The 22,451-nt window shown below is 35.6% G+C and overlaps 3 protein-coding genes and 1 long non-coding RNA gene across 4 annotated transcripts; 1 reads left to right on the forward strand and 3 right to left on the reverse strand.

The window, feature by feature from the left end:
• The first annotated feature begins 326 nt into the window (after positions 1 to 326).
• LOC130988799 (zinc finger protein 8-like) lies at positions 327 to 1,725 on the forward strand. The gene has a single exon (XM_057912761.1). The coding sequence runs from the start codon at positions 863 to 865 to the stop codon at positions 1,556 to 1,558; it is 696 nt and encodes a 231-aa protein (XP_057768744.1). The 5' UTR covers positions 327 to 862; the 3' UTR covers positions 1,559 to 1,725.
• Positions 1,726 to 4,458: 2,733 nt separating this feature from the next.
• LOC130988811 (uncharacterized) lies at positions 4,459 to 8,791 on the reverse strand. Its single transcript, XM_057912777.1, has 6 exons — positions 8,479 to 8,791; positions 8,321 to 8,371; positions 5,673 to 5,724; positions 5,530 to 5,588; positions 5,350 to 5,395; positions 4,459 to 4,793 (listed from the first exon to the last, which is right to left on the reverse strand). The coding sequence occupies exons 1-6, from the start codon at positions 8,602 to 8,604 to the stop codon at positions 4,651 to 4,653; spliced, it is 477 nt and encodes a 158-aa protein (XP_057768760.1). The 5' UTR covers positions 8,605 to 8,791; the 3' UTR covers positions 4,459 to 4,650.
• Positions 8,792 to 13,624: 4,833 nt separating this feature from the next.
• Positions 13,625 to 15,831, reverse strand: LOC130988836 (uncharacterized). The gene is made up of 2 exons (XR_009090219.1): positions 14,331 to 15,831; positions 13,625 to 13,921 (listed from the first exon to the last, which is right to left on the reverse strand). It is a non-coding gene; the product is annotated as an uncharacterized LOC130988836 (long non-coding RNA).
• A 1,008-nt stretch (positions 15,832 to 16,839) lies between these two features.
• Positions 16,840 to 17,766, reverse strand: LOC130988809 (dirigent protein 22-like). The gene has a single exon (XM_057912774.1). The coding sequence runs from the start codon at positions 17,578 to 17,580 to the stop codon at positions 17,011 to 17,013; it is 570 nt and encodes a 189-aa protein (XP_057768757.1). The 5' UTR covers positions 17,581 to 17,766; the 3' UTR covers positions 16,840 to 17,010.
• Positions 17,767 to 22,451: the final 4,685 nt, after the last annotated feature.

A 22,451-nucleotide genomic window follows, 5' to 3' on the forward strand; every position in this document is an offset into this window, starting at 1 on the left:
TGTGTGTGTGAGAGAGAGAGAGAGAGAGGCGTACTTCAATTGGTGCATGAGCGAAGGTGAGAGGAGGAGAAGAGAGATAATGATGAACTTCTATTAGACATCTCTTTCATGGAAGTAATGTTTGCTAACATTTTGGACCACTTTAAGGAAAGGTTCCAAGATATACTATCAACACACCCAACTTGATAATAAGAACTACTAACATATGCCTTTCTACATGGTCCTGCACACTTCAAGAGAGAGAGATGGCCGGTGATTAATTGTATATCTTGCAGGTTTAATTTCCACAATCAAAACCCTACTACCAAAGCTTTTTTCTACACATATTCCCATCTTTCTACATCACCACCAGGATTAAATTTTCAAACAAGAATCGATTTTTGATGGTTGGATTTAGCCTTTTTTTTTCCCCAGAAAAGAAGAACAAATAAGAGCTCAATAATATTTAACCTACAATATTGATGAGTTTTGTTAGTTCTTTGTGTCCTTGCTATACACAAATAATAGGGCTCGTGATCATTAATATGAGACGACATGCAGTTTACAAAAGTACTCTTCTCCAACCATATATATTACGTACACTCAGCTATTAGAGAAATACATAATGAAGAAACTACAACTAGTCATATAAGTGGAGAAAAACCAAGCCCTAAAAAATTTAACCTAAACAAAGTACTATAGTAATTAGACTCCATAATGCGTGTATACAGATAATATCGTATGCAGTGTGTGAAAAAGTAGAATTTATGCGCCCGGCCCCACCAATCCATATCCTCTCCCATTCCCATATACAACAACTCTCCTCCTCCCCTCTCACATTTTCTTTTCTCCTCCTCTTCCCAGAATTCTCTCATCAAGCTCCATGGATAAAACTACTGAGAGAGAGACTCGAGACTTCATGAGCGTCGAGTCCTTCTCTCAGCTTCCCTTCATCCGCTCTGCGCCCCGTGACAAGGGTGCAGCAGGCGGCATAAGGCTGTTTGGCCAGGAATTTGGCAGCACGAACGATCACTCCGACTCCAACGACGAAAGCGACAATCAAGACGGGGAGGCCAACAACGGCGGTGGCGGCGGCAGCAGAAAATTCGAGTGCCACTACTGCTGCAGGAACTTCCCTACTTCCCAAGCCCTCGGCGGCCATCAAAACGCCCACAAAAGGGAGCGGCAGCAGGCCAAGAGAGCTCACTTGCAGTCGGCAATGCTGCATGGCAGCTTGGCCGATCCTCACGTCTACGGCCTAATGAACTACAGCCGCCTCGGCTCAGCTCCGCCGCTGCCGGTGGCTTACCACTCTCCCAGCAGCAGGCTCTACGGCGGCTACGCTGCTCAGCCTCAGCCCATCACCTGCAGCCCCTTGGCCTTCTGGCGAGTCCCGGCTGCTCTGGCGGCCTTCGCCGGCCGCACCCCGCAAACGCCGCCGCCGCCGCCGCCGTTGGCGTATGGAAACAAGGATGAGATGAGGGCTTTGCCTAGCGTCCCCGCCTCTGATCAGCTGCGCTTCGGATACGAATCAAAGGCTAAAATGCAAGAACATGTGAGTTTGGATTTGCATCTTTAGCTGATTTTCTAGGAAAAAAAGACGAGGAAAATTATAAAAATCGCTTATTTCTCGAGGAATAACGTCTCTGTTTCTTGATTTTATTTACAAGAAATCACACTAGTGTGTAAATCTCCTCGTTGATGTACTTCGATTATTCCCACATATACATTCATTTTTCATTATTACATCTTTTTCAAGAATTCTATCAACTCAATACTTCATCACTAGTAGTGGCTCCAATACCTTCAAAGAGATTCCAAATAAATTTAGATGTGTTAATTAATTTTGTAGTCGGCCCCCTTTAACTAGGTCGTTCTTACAACATTATAGTTTAGATATCACAATATGTACATATGTTCGCCTCTTTTTGGAAATGACACGTGCTATACGGTTTAAGATTTTTAGATTTATTTCTTATTTAAAAACATTTCATATTTGGAGCAAATAATAATATTAGTGTATGATTGCAACTCTCACTTATTTTCTCTTGCCACTAGTACATTACAAGGACCAAGTATTGATTTCTCTGTCGATACTAAAACCTCTATTATTTTGTGCATATCTGAATTATTAGCAACGTATATATGTCGATATGCTTATTAATTATTACGAAAAGAACGACTCACATTAACCTACTCAACTTCGAGCGGTTGGCCATTGCTAATCATGTTGAACTGTTTTTCCAAATATTTCTATTCCGAATGGTGCTTTGAGCAACATTAATATACACACGTCTATTGGTATAAAATTCCATAGTAGAAGATAAAAGGATTATTTTTAAAAAATAGTCTCAACTTTGACCATACGATGATTTTTTTAATTCGAATTTACATATATATAGCTTGTACTCATCTTTGTTTTTTAAATTATAGCCAGAATTAAAATTTTCGACTAAATATCGTATCATAAGTACAAATATACTACACTCAGATGGCAGATGACAATGTACAAAACTCAATCCGATGATTAGTTTCAATTGGCTGTAATTTTAACTCAAATTATAAACTAAACAATAAGGTTGCGGTCTCTTTGATTATAAATTTATCACGAAAAAAGGAAGGATAAACAAAATTTTAACCTTTAAATCCTTCCTTTCTTTTTCCACATTTCCTATTTGACCATTACTCATTCCTCATTTACACCATAAAGGAGGGATAACATTATCACACCATTTTTGGAGGGATAATATTATCCCTCATTTGTAGTGTAAATGAGGAATGAGTAAGGGTCAAGTAGAAAATGTGGAAAAAGAAATGAAAAATTTAAAGGGTGAAATTTTGTTTATCATTCATTTTTCCATGATAAATTTACAATCAAAGAAAACGCACCCTAAAGATAAATCAGCATGGGGTTAAAAGTTTGATGGAGCTCTTTTTAAAAAATAGGTCAAGATAAAATTCCATGGCAACGAGGTGTATGAGTCTATGAGAGGGGTTGTATAAGATTTTAAATTGGATGGATCTGACATATTTGCAATTATGCATGGTACCTCATTTTTACCCCACCGAGAGACAAAGTAAAGCACGAACTCAGGGCATAAGGGAATAATAATTCAAATAAGAGAGGGTTTAATAGAGAGAGAGAGAGAGAGAGAGAGAGAGAGAGAGGAGTCCAACTATCTGAAGGCCCACGAATTAATAGAGTCTGGTGAGGACAGAAAACCTACAGAAACACATGTAAGAGAAAAAGTTGACAAATAAAGGGCACAACAAAGACATATGAAGAGTAGAATGCATTATGGAAGTTAGGACCACAACACCTCTAACACAGGCCACTGGGATTCAAGCAACAATTGGTTGGACCACAACCTTATAAACGAGGTTGACACCTTCAACACTGCTAACCTCCCAATGGATTGGATGGGTGGGAACACATCCACTCATCTTCAACACAACACATGATATTCTTACCATACATTGATGATGATATCGTATTCATACAGCACTTACCGGAGCAGCAGACTACTCAGCCTCGTCGTAATGGCATCACCAGCACCTGCAGAAGACATATTAATGTCAAAGGGTATCGAATGGCATCATAGGTGTTATAAGCAGCTGAGGACCTGCATGTGTTTAGCTGTGCACTTATATATATGAATGAATGCCATCATATTTTGTTTCAACACATGCCAAGAAAATCTACTTGCCAGCAAAGCTTATGTGAAAGATGAAATGCTAGACTTTATTATCGGGCCAGAATGGACCCGGTAAAAAACTCACCTCACCGCATCTTTAGGTGACACGCTTCAAAAGTCACACCGCAAATGCCAACTGCATATACATAAATTAAGCAGGGAGCAAATGAGCTTTGCCAGTACAAAATAACTATTTCATCACTCTACACTGAAGAGCACAGCAGCAGTAACTATATAGTTCAAGTTGCAAAGCATGAGATTGAAAATAACTTCAAGATTATAACTGCAGCATGGTTTGACATTCCACCATGTAAATAACACTGGCAAAGAAATCCAAACTAGTCTAGAACATGTAAAAATCAGCGGGCATTTCATTGATCAAAGTAAATTTATGGCAATTCTACCTACTTAGTAACCAAGCTTTGTGTTATATCAAGGTCAGTACCACCTAGTTTAATATTTCCATAGTACCAGACTGCACTTATTGTGCCATAGACAATAGCAAAATACATCAACACTTCTTAAAATAGATGGGGAATTTATAGTGTTACCAAATGGAAATACACAATATGAAATTGAAATGAAAAACAATTCAGTTGCATCACTGAAAAAACAGTAAGGCATTAAATTGCAGACAGAAAACTTAGGAGAAATGCTGGTCCTTATGCTAATACATGGAACCACCACACACCCTGCATAAAAGACGGTATATAACAGATCATGTATAATGCTCAACTAATATCAACAAGCAATATAAACCAGTATTTAATTAGTTAACATTTCCTAACTCAAATATGATCATCATATGGCCCAAAATAGCAGATTAAAGAGTTGAGTGTACAAGCCAGTCAAACAGATAGAAAGTTATTGTTTATAAATTTACATGATAGTTCCAGTTACAAGTAATTGTAATTTGTAAGTACACTAAAATACAAAACTGAACCAAGTAGCTATGATTATAAACCCCTCCAGCCAATCATGGAAGCTGCTTCTGTTGAACTTTAGAGATGTGATTGTCTTCAATATGTCTTGTGAGCAATGAAATGCCGTAATGGGAAACGCTTGAAGAAGCATAATAAGATGTCACAATGAGTTGACTGAACTTAGGTAGAGCATAGCCTGTGAATTAAGGTGAAAATGAATCATTCTGAAATAAAATATTGTTAAAGCTTTCAGAAAAAGACCACATAAACATGCAACAAGGTGGGTTCTGGTCATGGTACCAAAAGGGAGCTCGCTACATTACGTCTTCTTTTTTAGAATACTACTTTCGGACGTGGTACATGAACATAGTTGTCTGGGTTCTGAGTGTTAAGTTTCCTTTGAGATTTTCTAATATCTTTCAGTACTAGATTTTAGTTATACGTGAAGGATCCTATGTACTACTATACATGTTTTAAATATGTTATCAGCCATTTGTAACTTTTATAGTAGAAGAATCTCTGATTTTCACTCGTTTTATTACATATATATTTAACTATGACAAGTACACTATATACAGAGAAAAAGATATACTGCAGATATTATTCAATAGCTCAAATCTTGCGGGAAAAGAGCCTACGCAACCAAAATACTAAACTAGAGAAGGATTAAGCTACAAAGAAGATAAAAATTATATATAAAAAACACATGTTAAACGATATCTAGTGATTAACTGAATATAAATGATACATACCTCCAAAAGCAGCACTAGCTGCAGAAAACATCAGAAGAGGAGGAAGCTGCGAAATGGAAAGGCAGAAAGATTAAGAAGCTCATACAGAATTTGGGGGAGAAAAAAGGAATTAGCTGCTCATAACAGAGAATAATGTATATTAGACTGACATGAGTACTGAAGAAGAAAACATAGTCATACCCCAATAACAAATGGAAGCCACTTAGGTCCCTTCACACGGTTTTGGAAATAAGGAATTCCTAGTAAAACATCATCAGAGGTTAATGAGATTAGATAATAGTCAAAGAAACACTTGAATGAGTCAGTACATGGAATTGTTCTACCTGTGTTAAAACCATGAACTGCACTAAGCAGACCACCAACCCCAGAGCCAGCCTATTCAGAATAGTGCAATTCATAGCACAACAACAGTCATGATTCAAGGAAAGTTAGGCGATGTAAATTATACATGTGGAACTGGATGTGCACGTATGTGCACATATACATAATCATAAGGGTTAATTGCTCCAAAATACACGAACTTTAGTCACTTTTTCACTTTGCACACGAACTTTAAAAATTAAGTACATTTTAAATCATGAACTTTGCAACTCGTTCAATTTTTCCATAAATTAAATTCCGGCGTCCTAAAATCCGACGTGTCATTTAACATGCCACACGTATATACATGTGTCTTAGTAAAAACGGCGTCGTTTCAACATTAGGTAATTAAACTACATCGAATTGCTGTTAAACGACGTCGTTTTGATGTTTTTACTCAAATTAATCTTCTAATTAGGGCATTATACTCAATTGCTCTTTGTTCCTCCCTCTTGCCGTTTATGCACACCCTTATTTATCAGTAGATGCAGATTTCTGCATACGAATAGGGGGTTTATAGATATTCGTCATCGCCATTAAGCAGAGCTTGAAATGAAAGCAGTAAGGCGCTGAGACGATTAAGCCCAATCGCCGCTGCTCTATCTCCCAACACACAAAAACCTTTTAAAGATTCTGCCTTTCTTGGCTGTCTCTACTCTGTGCAACTGCAGCACGATGACCTTTGGCCGCCGAACCTCGAAGAATTATCCGCCCAAAGATGCCGTGTTCGATAGTTCTCATTTTGAAGATATAAATCTCAATCCCAGTGGCGGGGGTAGTGCCGGTAGCAGCAATCAGGAGTCAACGTGGGACGAGAAGTACAGAGTGAAAAGCCAAGTGTTTGGGAGAATGTTTCACATTTGAGAATTTTGCAAAGAGAAGAGGAGAATCTTGGATGAAGGGGAGAGCGAGGATGATGAGGAGAGAGAGATGACGGAGGAGGAGCAGAAATCTTTAGCTGTTGGTATCATTGGAGCTCCGAATGCTGGAAAGTCTGCTTGGAGATGAGAGAATTCAAATGAAGATGAACCCTAGTTCCAAATCAAACCTAATTTGAAATGAAGAGGAATGAGGTCTTTCGAAACTAAAACTAAACAACGTCGTATTAAAAATTGTAAAACTGCGTCGTTTAACAAATCGGACAGTGAACTTAAAGACAGAATTTCGGCTGCCACATAGTAGCCACATCAGCAACTAATTGGGGGGAATTGAATTTTATGGAAAAATTGAACGAGTTGCAAAGTTCATGATTTAAAATATTTTTAAAGTTCGTGTGCAAAGTGAAAAAGTGACTAAAGTTCGTGTATTTTGGTGCAATTAACTCTAATCATAATGTCACTTTTAGCATAAGGATCCACTATTTGCAAGCATGAAAATAAGAAATTGCTATCAGAATCAGAACTCACTATTTATTCTTCTCAAAACTGTATTACGACTAGCTGTCCAGATCTATGCTATTGCTATGCGTATGTTACTTTAAAAGATGAATCATGCTGATATACGCCTTTCAGTTAAGGCAAACAAATAAATATCTTGTGCCACCACCAATGTTTAATACTCCCTCCATCCCAATAATAACATCCCAAATTTCCTTTTTGGGCCAATAATAACGTCCCAAATTTCCTTTTTGGGCGTCCCATTTATAATGTCCCAACCCAAAATAGGAAATAATTTACTTTATCTATTCTCTCTATCTCTCCCCTTATTTATTTTATCTTTGTCTTACATTTTCACTACTCTCTATATCTCTCTCCTCATTTACTTCATCACTCTCTTATTTTATCTATATTTTCTTAATTTGCGTGTCCCATTTTTTTGGGACGTTATTATTGGGACAGAGGGTGTATCAAATTACAAACTCTCCAGGACGAATTTGTGCACAAAGAGTGAGAGCATACAAATAAAATAAAACGACAATGTCTTCATTCAGACTTTAAAAGGTAAATAGTAACAGAGTAGGTGCAGCTATGAGCAATCATAGATCTATGTCTTCAAAGAAATAACGAGTTATAGAAGCAACCTAGTTTCCATGCATGTATTGAACACCTAGATGAGAACTGATAATTTATTACTAAGTTGGGATGTTGTGCAAAATCTTGTGACTCAGACCTATCAAATTATGGGAGTAATGCTGCACATGTGCATATTTTGTAGCAGATATTATAGAAACTAGCAGAACTTGGAGCTGTGGACAAGTAGTTGCTGATTAAGAAACTGAATAATCGCACATGGAGTATGAAGATGTATACAAGGAACACTCGAGCAGGTTTTGTCAGCAACACAAACTCCAACCATATATACTGTCAATCATTCTCATTTATCCTAATATATTAATCAACTTTTACTCCATAAATATCCAACTACTGATAATTGTCATATAATTAAATTGGCTAATCAACAGACTCGGGAAAGAAACTCACAATCACAACATAAAAAGCAGATAGCGAAATAACCATGAAATACATAAAAGCAGACTCAGGAAGCAAATAAATAAAATAATCGCCCCATTTAAAATCAAAGTAGTACAGAAACAAGTAATTCAAACATCAAAATAACTCGTCACTTCTTCACTTCAAACTGGAAGAAAATGGTAAGGACTGCGCACACGTACCACGGTAGTGACGTCGTGCAGAACCGGAGTGATCTGCCATTCGGAATTTTCCTGCTCCACAGATAGTTGAGGAAACATTTCATCAAACAGGTGATCGGTAACACAAAGTATGCATACATATTGCGTGAGTGTGTGTGCGAGAGAGAGATAGAGAGTACCTTAGCAGGGTTTAAGAGAGAAAGGCAGCGCGGGCAGCGGGGGGTGCCGAGGCCTGGTTGGATGGTGGGATCGTGGTGGAGATTCCCTCTCCGCAGCTTCTCTTCGTACACCTCACGCGTCCCCATCAATCTGCCTAATTCGATCAACGAATTTCTCTTCTCCTCCAATTGATCCAATTCGTCAATTCTGCTTCACTGCGGCATTCCAGCTGCAGGTTTATGGGCAACGGTCAACACTCTGGGCTTGGGCTCAACAGATGAGGCCCCTTAATATTTGCTAGCATTAGGGGAAGCAAAATATCCAACATCGAATAATTGAATCGATTTAAATCAAATATTAAAATACGGTCCAATTTTTCAATATTTGATTTTACTTTTCTTTTAAATGGAGATTTAGGTTCCGTTTGATTTTTCAAAATCCAATATAATTAAAATCCGAATTATATTATATGATACTCTCTCTGTCTCAATTTAATATGTCACAAAACATGATTATGGATGTTAAAAAAAGAATAATTTATAATCAAATGAGTGATAAATTAATTTTCGCTACGTATATATTTATTAAAAATGTAAAAGAGAGAAATAAAGATATTAAATTTTATACAATATAAATCGAATATTTGATTCAAAATTTTCTATTATTCGATTCGACTTCTTACTATCTGATTCTATTGAAGATAAGCTAGGCATAATAGAGAGGTAAAAAGGGATTTCATTTCATGATGAAAAACGGTTACAAAGTGTGAAGAGCAAGACTATTTATACAGCTGTAGTACAGTAGCTATGAGAGAAGATTTGTTACAACTAATTTTACTTACCTGCTAAGCTACATAACTAACTACTAAGCTGAAATGACACGTGGCATGAGTGCTCATTTTCACACTTGAAACTGTGCTGCATGGCTTCATATTCTGTTACTCCAATACTCCCCCATTAAGACTTAACCAGATTTGATAAACACCAAGTTTAATCGATTTCGTAGAAGATAAAAATGAGTGTCTGCTAGAGGCTTAGTAAAGAGGTCTGCAATCTGCTCATCCGAAGGCACATGTCCAACATTAATAGTTCTATCTTTTACTTTATCCCAAATGAAGTGAATATCTACTTCAATATGTTTAGTACGTGCATGAAACACCGGATTCCCAGCCAATGCAATGACACTAATATTGTCACACCATAGCTTCTGTGGAGGAGACAACGAGATACCAAGTTCAACACATAACGCATGGAGCCAAATGATATCCGTTGTAGCATTGGCCATGCTTCTATACTCCGATTCAGCACTACTCCTGGACACTACTTCTTGCTTCTTGGCAGACCATGTTATCAAATTTGAACCCAAAAAAATGCAATGACCGCCAGTGGAGCGACGGTCATCAACACAGCTTGCCCAGTCTGCATCCGAGTACCCTACAATCTAAGATGTAGCAGAAGGTTGAAAGGATAATATGAGAGAGGCATATCCTTTGAGATACCGGAGCAACCTTTTGCATGCATTCCAGTGAAGAGTAGTAGGGGCTGTCAAGAACTGACTAAGCTTATTCACAACATAGGCATTGTCGGGCCTAGTAAGAGTAAGATATTTAAGAGCCCCTATGGTGCTTCTATATAGAGTAGGATCATCAAATAAAGCACCACTTTCTTTTGACAGTTTAGTGGTTGGAGTCATGGGTGTAGGGCACAGTTTGTTGTCCAACATTGTGGTTTTGATTAAGAGCTCATGAATGTACTTGTGCTGGCACAAGTAATGGGTACCTGCTGCATGTAGAACTTCTATACCCAGAAAATAGCTAACCCCTGTAAGATCCTTGATTGAGAACTTATGATGAAGATGCTCAACCACTGAATTAACCAAGCGTGAGTCATCGCCAGTTATTAAAATATCATCCACATAAACAAGTATGATAGTAAAAGAAGTTCCTAAATTCTGATAGAAAAGTGAGAAATCAGATGTAGATTTCTTGAAACCGAAGCTGCAGATTTCAGAAGTAAGAGTATCATACCATGCTCAAGGCGCTTGCTTCAACCCATAGATAACCTTTTGTAGCTTACACACATAATCTGGATACTGAGGATTCTCAAAGCCTGTGGGTTGTGCCGTATATATAGTATCTGTTAAATCTCCATTTAGAAACGCGTTATTAACATCAATCTATTTTATAGGCCATCCATGAGTAGCTGCAAGAGAAAACATAAGCCTTATAGTGGAGGCTTTAACAACAGGACTGAAAGTCTCCAAGAAATCCACTCCGGCTAACTGTTCAAAACCTCTAGCCACCAGCCGAGTTTTCAACTTATCATCAAGAGTGTAATCTGGGTTGAGCTTTACTCTGAAAACCCATTTGTTGCTAATAACTTTTTTTACTAGAATCTGGTGGAATCGGAGTCCATGTGCCTTTGCCCATTATTGCATCAAACTCTTTTGTCATAGCTTCAAACCAACCAGTGTGAGACAGAGCCTCTTCCAGTGTTAATGGTAAGTCAAGGATAGTTTTATTTACTAAAGGACCATCTAGAACAGCCATGTAACATTTTGGTTTGAAGATGCCATTCTTAGACCTGGTAGTCATGTGATGAGTGATAGTTTGAGGCCTTTGTGATGAAGAAGGAATCGATGGATTTGCTGGTAAATGAGAGATGGAATTATTAGGCATAGTATCAGCAGAAGTGTCTACAGAGGGAGAACTAGAAGAACTAGAAGAAGTATCAGTAAAAGTATCTACAGAGAGAGAACTAGAAGAAATATAAGCAAAGTATCTACAGAGGGAGAACTAGAAGTACTAGAAGGGTGATTTGTGATTGGAGAATTTGGGCTTGCTTGATAGGGAGGAGAGTGAGGCATTGCATGAGTTATACACTTGGCTGGAGAAGATAGAACAGGAGGAGGAAAGTTTGATATTGGAGTTAGTGTTTGAGTTGGAACATAAGTAGGCTTGGGTGCAGATGAAGATGGATTGAAAAATGTAGTGTATGAAAACTGTAACACCCCAATTTTCATAAACTTTTCAAAATAAAATCTTTGAAAAAAAACTAATAGATAAAAATAAAACTTCTTGACTATTAAAATTTAAACTAATTTAAAAAATATCAATTTGCCAAAACTAAAGTAGTATCATAAAAATAAAATAAAACTTAATAAGTTCAACTAAAATGTTCAATGTAAAATCCTTATCCCTAGTCATTCTCCACTTCCATGGTCACTTCGACTCAGAAACTGCAAAACTGAAACGATAAGGGGTGAGCATATTGAAAATATACTCAGTGAGGAACATAACAAATATCCATATACATCACATATATAATTAAATCACGTTATCATACTTGCAAACATACGCCAAGAGACTAGAGCCCCTTGACAAACATAATCATAGTTTGAGTCCATGGCTTAAGTCCCATGACCAAACACATACATAGATCAATGGCTTAGGTCCCATGATCAACTTATCAACATAGATCAATGGCTTAGGTCCCATGATCGCACATAACATAGATCGATGGCTTAGGTCCCATGATCGCACATAACATAGATCAATGGCTTAGGTCCCATGATCACACATAACATAGATCAATGGCTTAGGTCCCATGATCGGCTTAGGTCCCATGATCGCACATAACATAGATCAATGGCTTAGGTCCCATGATCACACATAACATAGATCAATGGCTTAGGTCCCATGATCGCACATAACATAGATCAATGGCTTAGGTCCCATGATCACACATAACAACATAGTCATAAGATGCACGTAAACAAGTAATCAACGCGATAATAAAAACATATATAACCATATGAATAAGCGTAAAATCCCTCACCTTAATATCGAAACTTATAAATTCAATCAAAATCCGGAATGAGGTCTTAATAGCGCCGCACCAGAAGAATTCGTCAAAATCGCAGCTGAACAGACCAGTCAGCTTCAAGCCTTCGTTTGAAGCCTCAAACGTCCTCAAATCGTATTTTTCCCAAAAATACGACTTCTTCGTCTTCGAGAGAGCTTTCCGTGGCCGCCTGTTTCGCTTGAATCGGAGTTCTGTGGAGGAAGTTATGGCCGTTCTCCGGAAACTGCCAGAATTTGATTTTCTGCGAAAATCTGACTCCACACGTTTCTGGCCCTCTCTGCTCTCTAAAACCCTAATTAATTAGTGTGTCCGTCTGTTTTAGGGTTTGAAAATAGATCCCATATTTATACTAGTTTTTAAAGAGTTCTAGTTCTAATAGGAAACAAAAATAATACTAATACTAATAATAATAATAATAATAGTCTAGATAAAATTAATGGTGCATATCTATATGTATCATGTAATTATTTAAAAAAAATAAGCTATACAAGAAAATACTATTAATTAAACTTATAAAATAAGTCTAAATTATCGGGGTGTTACAAAAACTCTGCCTCATTAAACCTAACTGTATCAGCAATATAGATTCTGCCATTTGCACCTAAACACTTATATCCCTTATGATGATTACTATATCCCAGAAATATACACTTGCTAGACCTATATTGCAGTTTGTGATCATTGTAAGGTTTGAGATATGGGTAGCAGGAACAGCCAAAAACATACAGATGAGAGTAATTTGGTGGAATGTTATGGAGAATTTGAAATGGTGATTTCATGTGTAGAGTGACTGAGGGTAGCAGATTAATGAGATGAGTGGCTGCTTCAAAAGCATACCACCAGTATGTCATAGGAAGAGAGGTTTGACTCAACAAAGTAAGACCCAAATCTACTATATGCTGATGTTTTCTCTCTGCTTTTCCATTTTGAGTGTGGATGTGGGGACATGGATGTTGGAAATGAATTCCTAGTTGATTAAAGTAAGAGACTAAAGGTCTGTATTCCCATCCCCAAACTGACTGAAATGTTTGAATAGTGCTAGAAAACTGACACTTAACTATTTGAAAAAACTAATGAACTATAGAACTAGCTTCAGATCTGAGTTTAAGAGGATATATCCATGTGTATCTACTGTAATCATCTACAAAATGAATGTAATATATGTAACCTTGTGTAGAAGATATATGAGAGGGACCCCACAAATCAGAATGAATTAATTGAAAAGGCCTAATGGTCTTAAGTGACTGAGTAACATGTGGATTTTGGTGTAATTTCCCAAGACTGCAAGCATCACAGAAACTCATGGCAGAAGTTTTAACTGATACATTTAGACTATTAAGTACAGAAATTAAAATAGGAAGGCTAGGATAACCCAATCTTTTGTGCCAAAGATCCATTTTATTCAGATGGATTACATGTTTTTTTACTATTACAAGTAGAAACTAAAGCAGATGGTACACTGGTAGAGGAAATATGTTGTGAAGCAGAAGTAGTAAGGGTTGACCTAGCATGAAACTCAGACAAATCAAGTTGATAAAGGCCTTTATGTAGTGTTCCCTTCAACAGAATTTGAAGACTTCTTTTGTTCTTCACAAGGCAGCTGTTATCATGGAATTCAAACAAAACATTGCTATCCTTAGTGAATTGTGAAATACTTTTTTTTTTTGATCGGGCAAAGTCATATTAGATGTTAGAATTAGTTCCCCCATCCACTCCAAGAACCACCTTATCTCTCCATTCACCTAAATCCACCTTATATCTCCAATCTCCAATTCGCTCCCAAGAGGGATCGAACCCGGGTCACTTCACTATGTGCAAAGATCGAACCCATGTAATCCACCTTATATCTCCAATCTCCAATTCGCTCCCAAGAGTGAATTGTGAAATACTAATAAGATTTTTGGTGATTTGAGAAGCAAAGATGATGTTATTTAGTAGAAGAGACTTATGAGAGGAGGGATGTGGCTGAAAAATAGAGTGACCAATAGAAGAGATAGGGATTGTCTTACCATTTCCAACTGTTAGAGATTCTGTCCCAATGTATGGAGTTTGAAGCTGCAGATTACTCAAGTCATGTGTGATATGATTTATGGCTCCACTATCCACATACCAAAGACCTTATTCCTCATCTAATTCATACTCTGGAAGTTGATGAAGACATTGATATAAGCTAGTGGTGGAGAATTTGTTGGATCTGCACCAATAAAAGAGAAATCAAATCTCTTAAAATATTTTAAAGCAACATGACCTATTTTTCCACAGAGTTGGCAAACAATTGAAGTTTTTCCAGTGTGTTTGACACTCCTTCCAATCATGCCTCGACCTTTTGTGCCACGACCTCTTTGCACATAGTTAGCCATAGGATCTAGAATGTATGCTGACTGTTAAAGCCGGATCTCATGTGATTGCAAGGCATACTGCATTTCCTGAAGTGATGGTGGATTTGCTCGATGCATGAGGTTGATGACAACTGCTTCGAATTCTGGTCCACAGTCATTGAGAATGTAATCGCCTAACTCATCATCCTGTATTTGATGTCCTGCAGCACTCAACTGATCAGCATAACTATGCATGCGAAGAAAGAAATCATATATGCTAAGAGATCCTTTTTTCTGTGAGTGCAACATCTTTTTCAGCTGAAGCACTCGAGCTCATGACTGTGAATGAAACAATTGTTCCAGAGTTTGCCAAATTGCAGATGCAGAGGAACACCAGACAACATGCTCCAACATTGTTTCACCTATGGATGATAACATCCAACTCATTAAGAACTGATCCTTTCATATCCAAATCATGTATTATGGATTTGTTCGTAGAGGCGTGCGCGGATTGATTTGAGCGGTAGGAAGTAACTGCAGTGGTGGAGCGGCAATCGGTGAGATTATATCTTCTAATCCATGAGCACGAATTAATACTGCTTAAGACTTGAATTCTCCAGAATGCATAATTGCTTTTGTCAAGTCGAAGAACCAGGGGATGTAAATTTGGTAGTGGTGATGAAGAAGTGGAAGCTTGAGGTAAATGTGTGGCCATGGCCATGAGAGATTTTGGATCGAGAAAAACCGTGGAGAAATAAAAAATCAGCAGACAAAAAAATGCAATAGCAACAAATCACATCTCCAATTTGCTGCAGCCGATCAGATTTCTCGAATAAAATGCTCTAGATACCATATTGAAGATAAGCTAGGCATAATAGAGAGGTAAAATGGGATTTCATTTCATGATGAAAAACGGTTACAAAGTGTGAAGAGCAAGACTATTTATACAGCTGTAATACAGTAGTTATGAGAGAAGATTAGTACAACTAATTTCACTTAACTGCTAAGCTACATAACTAACTACTAAGATGAAATGACACGTGGCATGAGTGCTCATCTTCACACTTGAAACTGTGTTGCATGGCTTCATATTCTGTTACTCCAATAGATTCAAATCGAATGTATTGAATTCACAATTTTGAAGGTGAAAAATTCTAAAATAATATTTTAAATAATATGGAGTTCACACACAATATATTTATCTAAAAAAACTCATATTTACTAAATATATATATATATATATATATATTGAATATTTTTAAATACCAAATCGAATAACATAGTTTTCGATTATTTGATAATTAGACACAGCTACATGATTAATTAATTTAATAAAAAAATGCATTGTAAATAATAGTATGCATTACGTTCCTTAATTAATCATGTAGCTGTGTCTTATTTTCTTTACAATTCTTTTCCTTTAGTCGTCTTTCTAAGTCTTTCTATTCTGGGAACAAATTACCTGCTCAATCAAGTTGTTGGAGGTAGTCGGTGGGATGGGCTGTAAAATTCCAACCCAAAACCTACTTTTGTTTGCTGGTTAAGAGGTCCCACATGCAAGAAAAACTAAAGATAAAAAATATTTATAAATTGGAAAAAAAAATTGTTTATGTCATTCTTAAAATTAGATTTTCCAAATATAATTAATACCATAAAAATTAAGTTTCATTAGAGGCTTTGTCTCAAGCCACGGCCCGATATGTACTAACTAAAACTAAACCCCACATCAATTAACTACTCAATCAGGATGCACACATTTTATGATAACCAAAACAAAGATGTACACCAGACAAACCTACTCATCAATATTTTACATAACTAAATTCTAAATCATTTTCATACTATTAATTATATACTACTCCCTCCGTCCCACTCCAAATGTCCCACTTTCCATAATGGGGTGTCTCACTCCAAATGTCTCATATCTTTTTTGGCAATACACTCTCTCTCTATACTTAATATTTAAACAATTTTCACCAACCCACTTTATCTACTTTATACCCATTTCTTAATCTCCGTGTCCAAAAGTAAGAGGACATTTAGAGCGGGACGGAGGGAGTATTAAATTATAAAAAATGTTCTTCTAATTATGAACTACTTTATATCAATTAAAGATGATTGAGTGGTTAGAATAATTGCAACAATGGACAATGCATGACAATGCATGGTAGTCTAAAGAGTGACACAATAAAAACCGTAGTAGTCTCCAATGCAATGCTAGCATTAATTAATGGCTCAACAATTAAATGCAGACACAAATTAAAGTATTGTGTTTGGGAATTGACAAGTATTACAACAAACAAGACAAGATTATAGTGGTTACATAAACATTTTGGAATTACTGCAAGCAAAGACATGAAGGGTAAAAAAGTCAATAATGCAATACATAAACGTTGTACTCAACGACGGCATCCCCGGTTTTGAAGTCAAAGGAGTGAGTCCTCGCGTGAGCGTAACCGCGGGCAAACCGGAAAACACCGCTGCCGCCGACAACGGGCATCTCCCTCACGGCGGAGAACACCGCGTTCCGGCCCAACACGCTGAGCGTGCTGCCGTTGAACTTCCCCTCCACGAAGGCGAAATTGAGCGCCATGAGAAGCCCCACCTCGCTCAAATCAGCGGACCCGTACAGCCCTTGAGCTCTCCCCACCATCTTGGAGCTCGTGTTGGGGCCCACCGTCAGGGGGTCGTCGATCATCACCAAGAAGCCGAACCCCGTGGCCGAGGAGTTGGTGCTGGCCGCCTCCGCCACGCGCACCGCCGTCCGGTTGCGGCCGCTCACGATGTCGTGGAAGTAGAAGTGAAGGTGGCTCAGCTTCTCTCTCTTCATCCCCATTTCTCGTTTCTTGAGCTTTCTTGAGAATTCTTGGGAATTTGTTGGGACCGAGATGGCTGACAGGGTGAGAATGGCGAATGCGAGGATGGTGGTAGCTCCGGCCATGGCGGATTTGGAGAGAGAGAGAATCAAGAAAGAGAGAAAGTTATGTTTGAGTACATAACAAAATACAGACTGGTATCTCCTTTATTTTCAAGAGTTGAGATGGTTACCGAAAGAATGTCTTTTTCATTCTTTCACATAAAAAAGATAAAGTTAAATATCACTTTTTAACTCTCAAGTTAAACGTTTTCCTTTTAAAATGTCTCAATCTAGGCTAATTACAAAATAATATTAATCCTTTTTTTATTTATTGTTTGTGACCTGCAAAAGAAATTCAACAACTAAAAATTAACACGGACATTCAACTTGTTAATATGCGTGAATTAGGTGATCACTAGTACTAGTGTAACTCGTCGAAATTCGACGGATAATTATTTTATATTATTATTTAAATTATATAATTTTATATAAGAAATTATTTATATATAAATTATTTTTAAATTTATTTAATTTGAGATAATATAATTGAAATTATATTAATCTGAACCATATTCTTTAATTAAATGTTAACTTTTTGTTAGAATAATAAATATTATTTTTATATAAATTTTTATTTAATAATGTTTCGAAAAAGGTCGATATAAGATTGAAGATTTTCTTCATCTGAGCATCATCTCGTCTAAACTATATAGGATCGTATCATCATCTAACGCTTGAAAGACGATATCTAACGTTTGAACACCAGACTTTTGAGGATCATCTCATGTAGTCCTTAAAATATAAAAATTGAGTTTTTATGCATCAATTTTTTTAACACCACTATTTTGAGCTTTAAAACTCAAAGTTGACTTGTGAGATTGTATGATTTGGAGCTTCCAACATCATAACTAACTTGTAAACATCATTTTTTATGGAAGTTGAAAAAATCTTGACAAAATTTTATGCATTATTAGCTTCAAATATTATAATTGGGTTTCGAGAATCATCTCATTTGGAGTTTGAAATAACAAATTTAACTTGTGAGTATCATCTCATTTGAACTTTTAATGACCACAACTAAGTTACAAAAATTATCTCGTGTGCAACTTTAAAGATCATTATCTTAAGCTTGTAGGATCATAACTACTTCTAAACATATATATTTTATGCAACTTGAAAAAATTTGACAAATGCTTGTGCATTATTTCATGTGGAGTTTGAAATATCATAAATGAGTTTCGAGCATCACCCCGTTTGAAATTTGAAAGAACAAAATTGACTCGTGAACATTATCTCATATAAAGTTTGAAATACCATAACTAAGATCACCCACAGTGGGGTACTCGATCCCACCTACTCGAGTAAGTGGGAGATCGAGTACCCCACTGCAATTCTTCCTTACTTGAGGGAGACCCGATAGATCGGGTATGCCCTGATAGCTTTAAGAATTGGCGCGTGTCACACACGCGCCTATTTTTAAAAAAAATCAAATTTTGAAAATTTAAATGGCTATGGCAGATTTCCAATTTTTTTTCTTCTCCTTTTGATTCCCAAGAATCCCAACGACTTTCTAGCCGATTTCTCTCTCTCTCTCTCTCTCTATATATATATATATATATATATATATATATATTATTTCACTCACTATAAATATCCCTCACTTCTCCACTTCATTCACACATTTAATCTTTCCCTCTTTCTCTACTACATTTTCATTCTTTACCTTTAAAAAATGACCGAAGGGTTCAATGATACTTCGTCGTCTTCGTCCGACGGGGTAGCGCAGGAGATCATCAATGAGATCGAGTTGCACAAACAATTGATTGCTCAAATGTACTTCCAACCGGAGTCGGAATAGTTATTTTAGGATATGTTTTTAAATTTTTAAGATTTATGTAATTAATGCAATTTAAATTTGAAGTAAATTGTGTTATTTAAATTTGTTCAAATAATTTAAATGAAAAATACAAAAATCAAAACTAAAAAGATCAAGTAAGTTATCAAGTCACCCCACTGTGGCCTCCTTACTCATTGTGATCCCCTTTCTATCAAGTAACTTTCAAGTCACCCCCACTGTGGATGTTCTAAGTTCTGAAAATCATCTCATGTGAAGCTTAAGAAACTTGATTCGAGATTCAAATTGTATCAATTTATTTAGTAATTTGATTGATAAATTTTCATAAAAATCAATGTGTATCCAAATTTTATTTTTAGAAATATATGCAAATATATTATTTTATAACTAAATGAAATTGAATAAATAATTTACTTAATCACACCAATTTATTTTTTAAAATTAAATTAATTATTATGTATTTTATTAAATAAATTTGGTCAAATTGAATTGACAAAGCAATTCGAATTCTATTAATCTCAATCATACCACTAATTAAATGTAAATTTTAATTTGGAGAGCAAGAGCTTCTTCATGTATAGGATTTATTTTGGTGAAATCTTATTAAAAAAAAAATCAATGTGAAATGAGGTGATTTATATGAATTCTTCATCCGATTGAGATTATTATAAATTTGATAGAGGATTAAAGATTTCAAATACTATATTTTAACATCATATAATTTATTGTTCTTTATCTAAATTCTTTATTTATGCATTACTAATTTCATAATTTATTATTATTATTATTATTATGGACGATACAAAAACAAATAAAGTTTTCAGATATGAAAAATATATTTTATCCACGATACAGATAAAATGTATGGATATATTTTGTAAAAAATTAAAAATAAAATTTTAATTATTTTGATAGACGTAAAATAAGATTTTATTTTAAAGTATTCATTTTATAGAATTTGTGCTTATTATACAAACATGTAAATCAATGATCGGACCCATTTATAATTTAAATACACGTGCATGTCTCAATTCAAACCCAATTTATAATTTAAATACATGTGCTTATTATACATCTACACTTAATTATATTTATTAAGATTAATGAATCTTTATATGGAATGTAATAGATAAGTAATTAACAAATAATGAAGATTATATATGGTAAGCTTTTGAAATGGAGCAATTCTAAGCATGCCAATTAGGTTAAGCCCTAATGGTATTATAAAGAATATTATATATATATATATACATCTACAATTAATTATATTTATTAAGATTAATGAATCTTTATATGGAATGTAATAGTTAATTAATTAATAAATAATGAAGATTATATATGGTAAGCTTTTGAAATGGAGCAATTCTAAGCATGCCATGTAGGTTAAGGCCTAATGGTATTATAAAGAAGATTCTTCATCCGATTAAGATTATTATAAATTTGATAGATTATTAAAGATTTCAAATACTATATTTTAACATCATATCATTTATTGTTCTTTATCTAAATTCTTTATTTATGCATTACTAATTTCATAATTTATTTATAGTTATTATTATTATTATTATTATTATTATTATTATTATTATTATTATTATTATTATTATTATTATTATTATTATTATTATTATTACAGACGATACAAAAACAAATAAAATTTTTAGATATGAAAAATATATTTTTATTCACGATACAGATAAAATGTATGGATATATTTTGCAAAAAATTAAAAATAAAATTTCAATTATTTTGATAGAAGTAAAATAAGATTTTATTAACTTAGATTATATCTAATGTTAATATTATATATACATCTACAATTAATTATATTTATTAAGATTAATGAATCTTTATATGGAATGTAATAGTTTTTCTGCAGGTGGAGTTTTTCGAGACAAGTTTGGTTGGGTCCGTGGTTGTTTTCACACTAAAGGTGGTCGTGGTTATGCGTTTGAGGCTGAGTTACTTGCCATCATTACTGCAATGGCAATTGCTCATAATCGACAATGGTTCTTTCTTTGGATTGAAGCTGACTCCACTTACATTGTTAAGCTTGTTGAGTCCCGCTCCCGAGATGTTCCTTGCCTCTTGGAGTCGGACATTGCGCTTGCTTGAGGATATGTAGTGACCCGCTCTTTTATAAATATTAAATCCAGTAATGAGTGTTTATTTATGTTCATCAGTGAATGAAAACGGATATTATTCTGATATGAATTCAGCTTATGATCCTGAATTTATATTGTTAAAGCAGTTAATGATATTATTTCAGAGTTATAACTGACTTAGCAAAGTCACGTTATTTATTTAAGCGAGATGGAATTAGATTTTATTTTTACTCAAGTTGTGGATTATTTCCGACTCGTGAATTAATTAAATCTGCGGATTTAATTTATATATTAGAACAACGAACGAATTAAATCTACGGATTTAATTTTGATTCATTATATAACTTATCGATTTTAGCGAGATATCACATGTCGAAATCGAGATTTATGTAAATACAGTATCAAGCAGAATCGAAGCCAGTATTTTATTTCAGTTACGGAATCACCGAGACATAGAAAATACATCATTAATTCTTCTATATTATTTTTTTTTTTTTTCTTTTTCTTTCCATCAATCTTTGACCACCACTTTTCCCCACCACTCATTTTTCACCCCAACCATTCACTCTTTCCCTACCATTTTCCCCCATCACTCATCATTTTTCCCACCACTCATCACTCAAGTATGCAGCCAACAATCCTCCTCTATTAACTTCAACTCCAGCCAACAGACTCCCCTTTCACTCACAGCAGCGTCGACTTCCCTGCTGCCATACTTGAACAAGCTTCAGTTCATTTGAGACTTCATTAACAGGAGAGAAAGAGCTGCCCAACTTCCGCCAAATCCTCAAGGTAAGCTTCGGCTTGAACGTTTCCACCTCCTGCCATAACCTCCACCTGCATTTTTAAAGCAATAACACCTTGATCATATTTCAGTTATTCCTCATCTCAATCATCAATACCACAACAGCCAACCAACAACTAGATACTCAAGGTATTTATGCGACCTCAGTTATTCAATCCAGTTTGCATTCATACCATCAAACATGATCAGA

This window comes from Salvia miltiorrhiza, chromosome 6 (genome assembly GCF_028751815.1).
Source record: "Salvia miltiorrhiza cultivar Shanhuang (shh) chromosome 6, IMPLAD_Smil_shh, whole genome shotgun sequence".
NCBI lineage: Eukaryota > Viridiplantae > Streptophyta > Magnoliopsida > Lamiales > Lamiaceae > Salvia > Salvia miltiorrhiza.

Bases quoted from the DNA above. Each gene is read 5' to 3' on its own strand.
- LOC130988809 (XM_057912774.1), bottom strand. From the start codon at position 17,580: ATGGCCGGAGCTACCACCATCCTCGCATTCGCCATTCTCACCCTGTCA.
- LOC130988799 (XM_057912761.1), top strand. From the start codon at position 863: ATGGATAAAACTACTGAGAGAGAGACTCGAGACTTCATGAGCGTCGAG.
- LOC130988811 (XM_057912777.1), bottom strand. From the start codon at position 8,604: ATGGGGACGCGTGAGGTGTACGAAGAGAAGCTGCGGAGAGGGAATCTC. The intron at 5,589-5,672 runs GTAGAACAATTC...ATGTTTTACTAG, and splicing joins AGTTCATGGTTTTAACACAG to GAATTCCTTATTTCCAAAAC. The intron at 4,794-5,349 runs GTATGTATCATT...CTTAATTCACAG, and splicing joins AGCTAGTGCTGCTTTTGGAG to GCTATGCTCTACCTAAGTTC.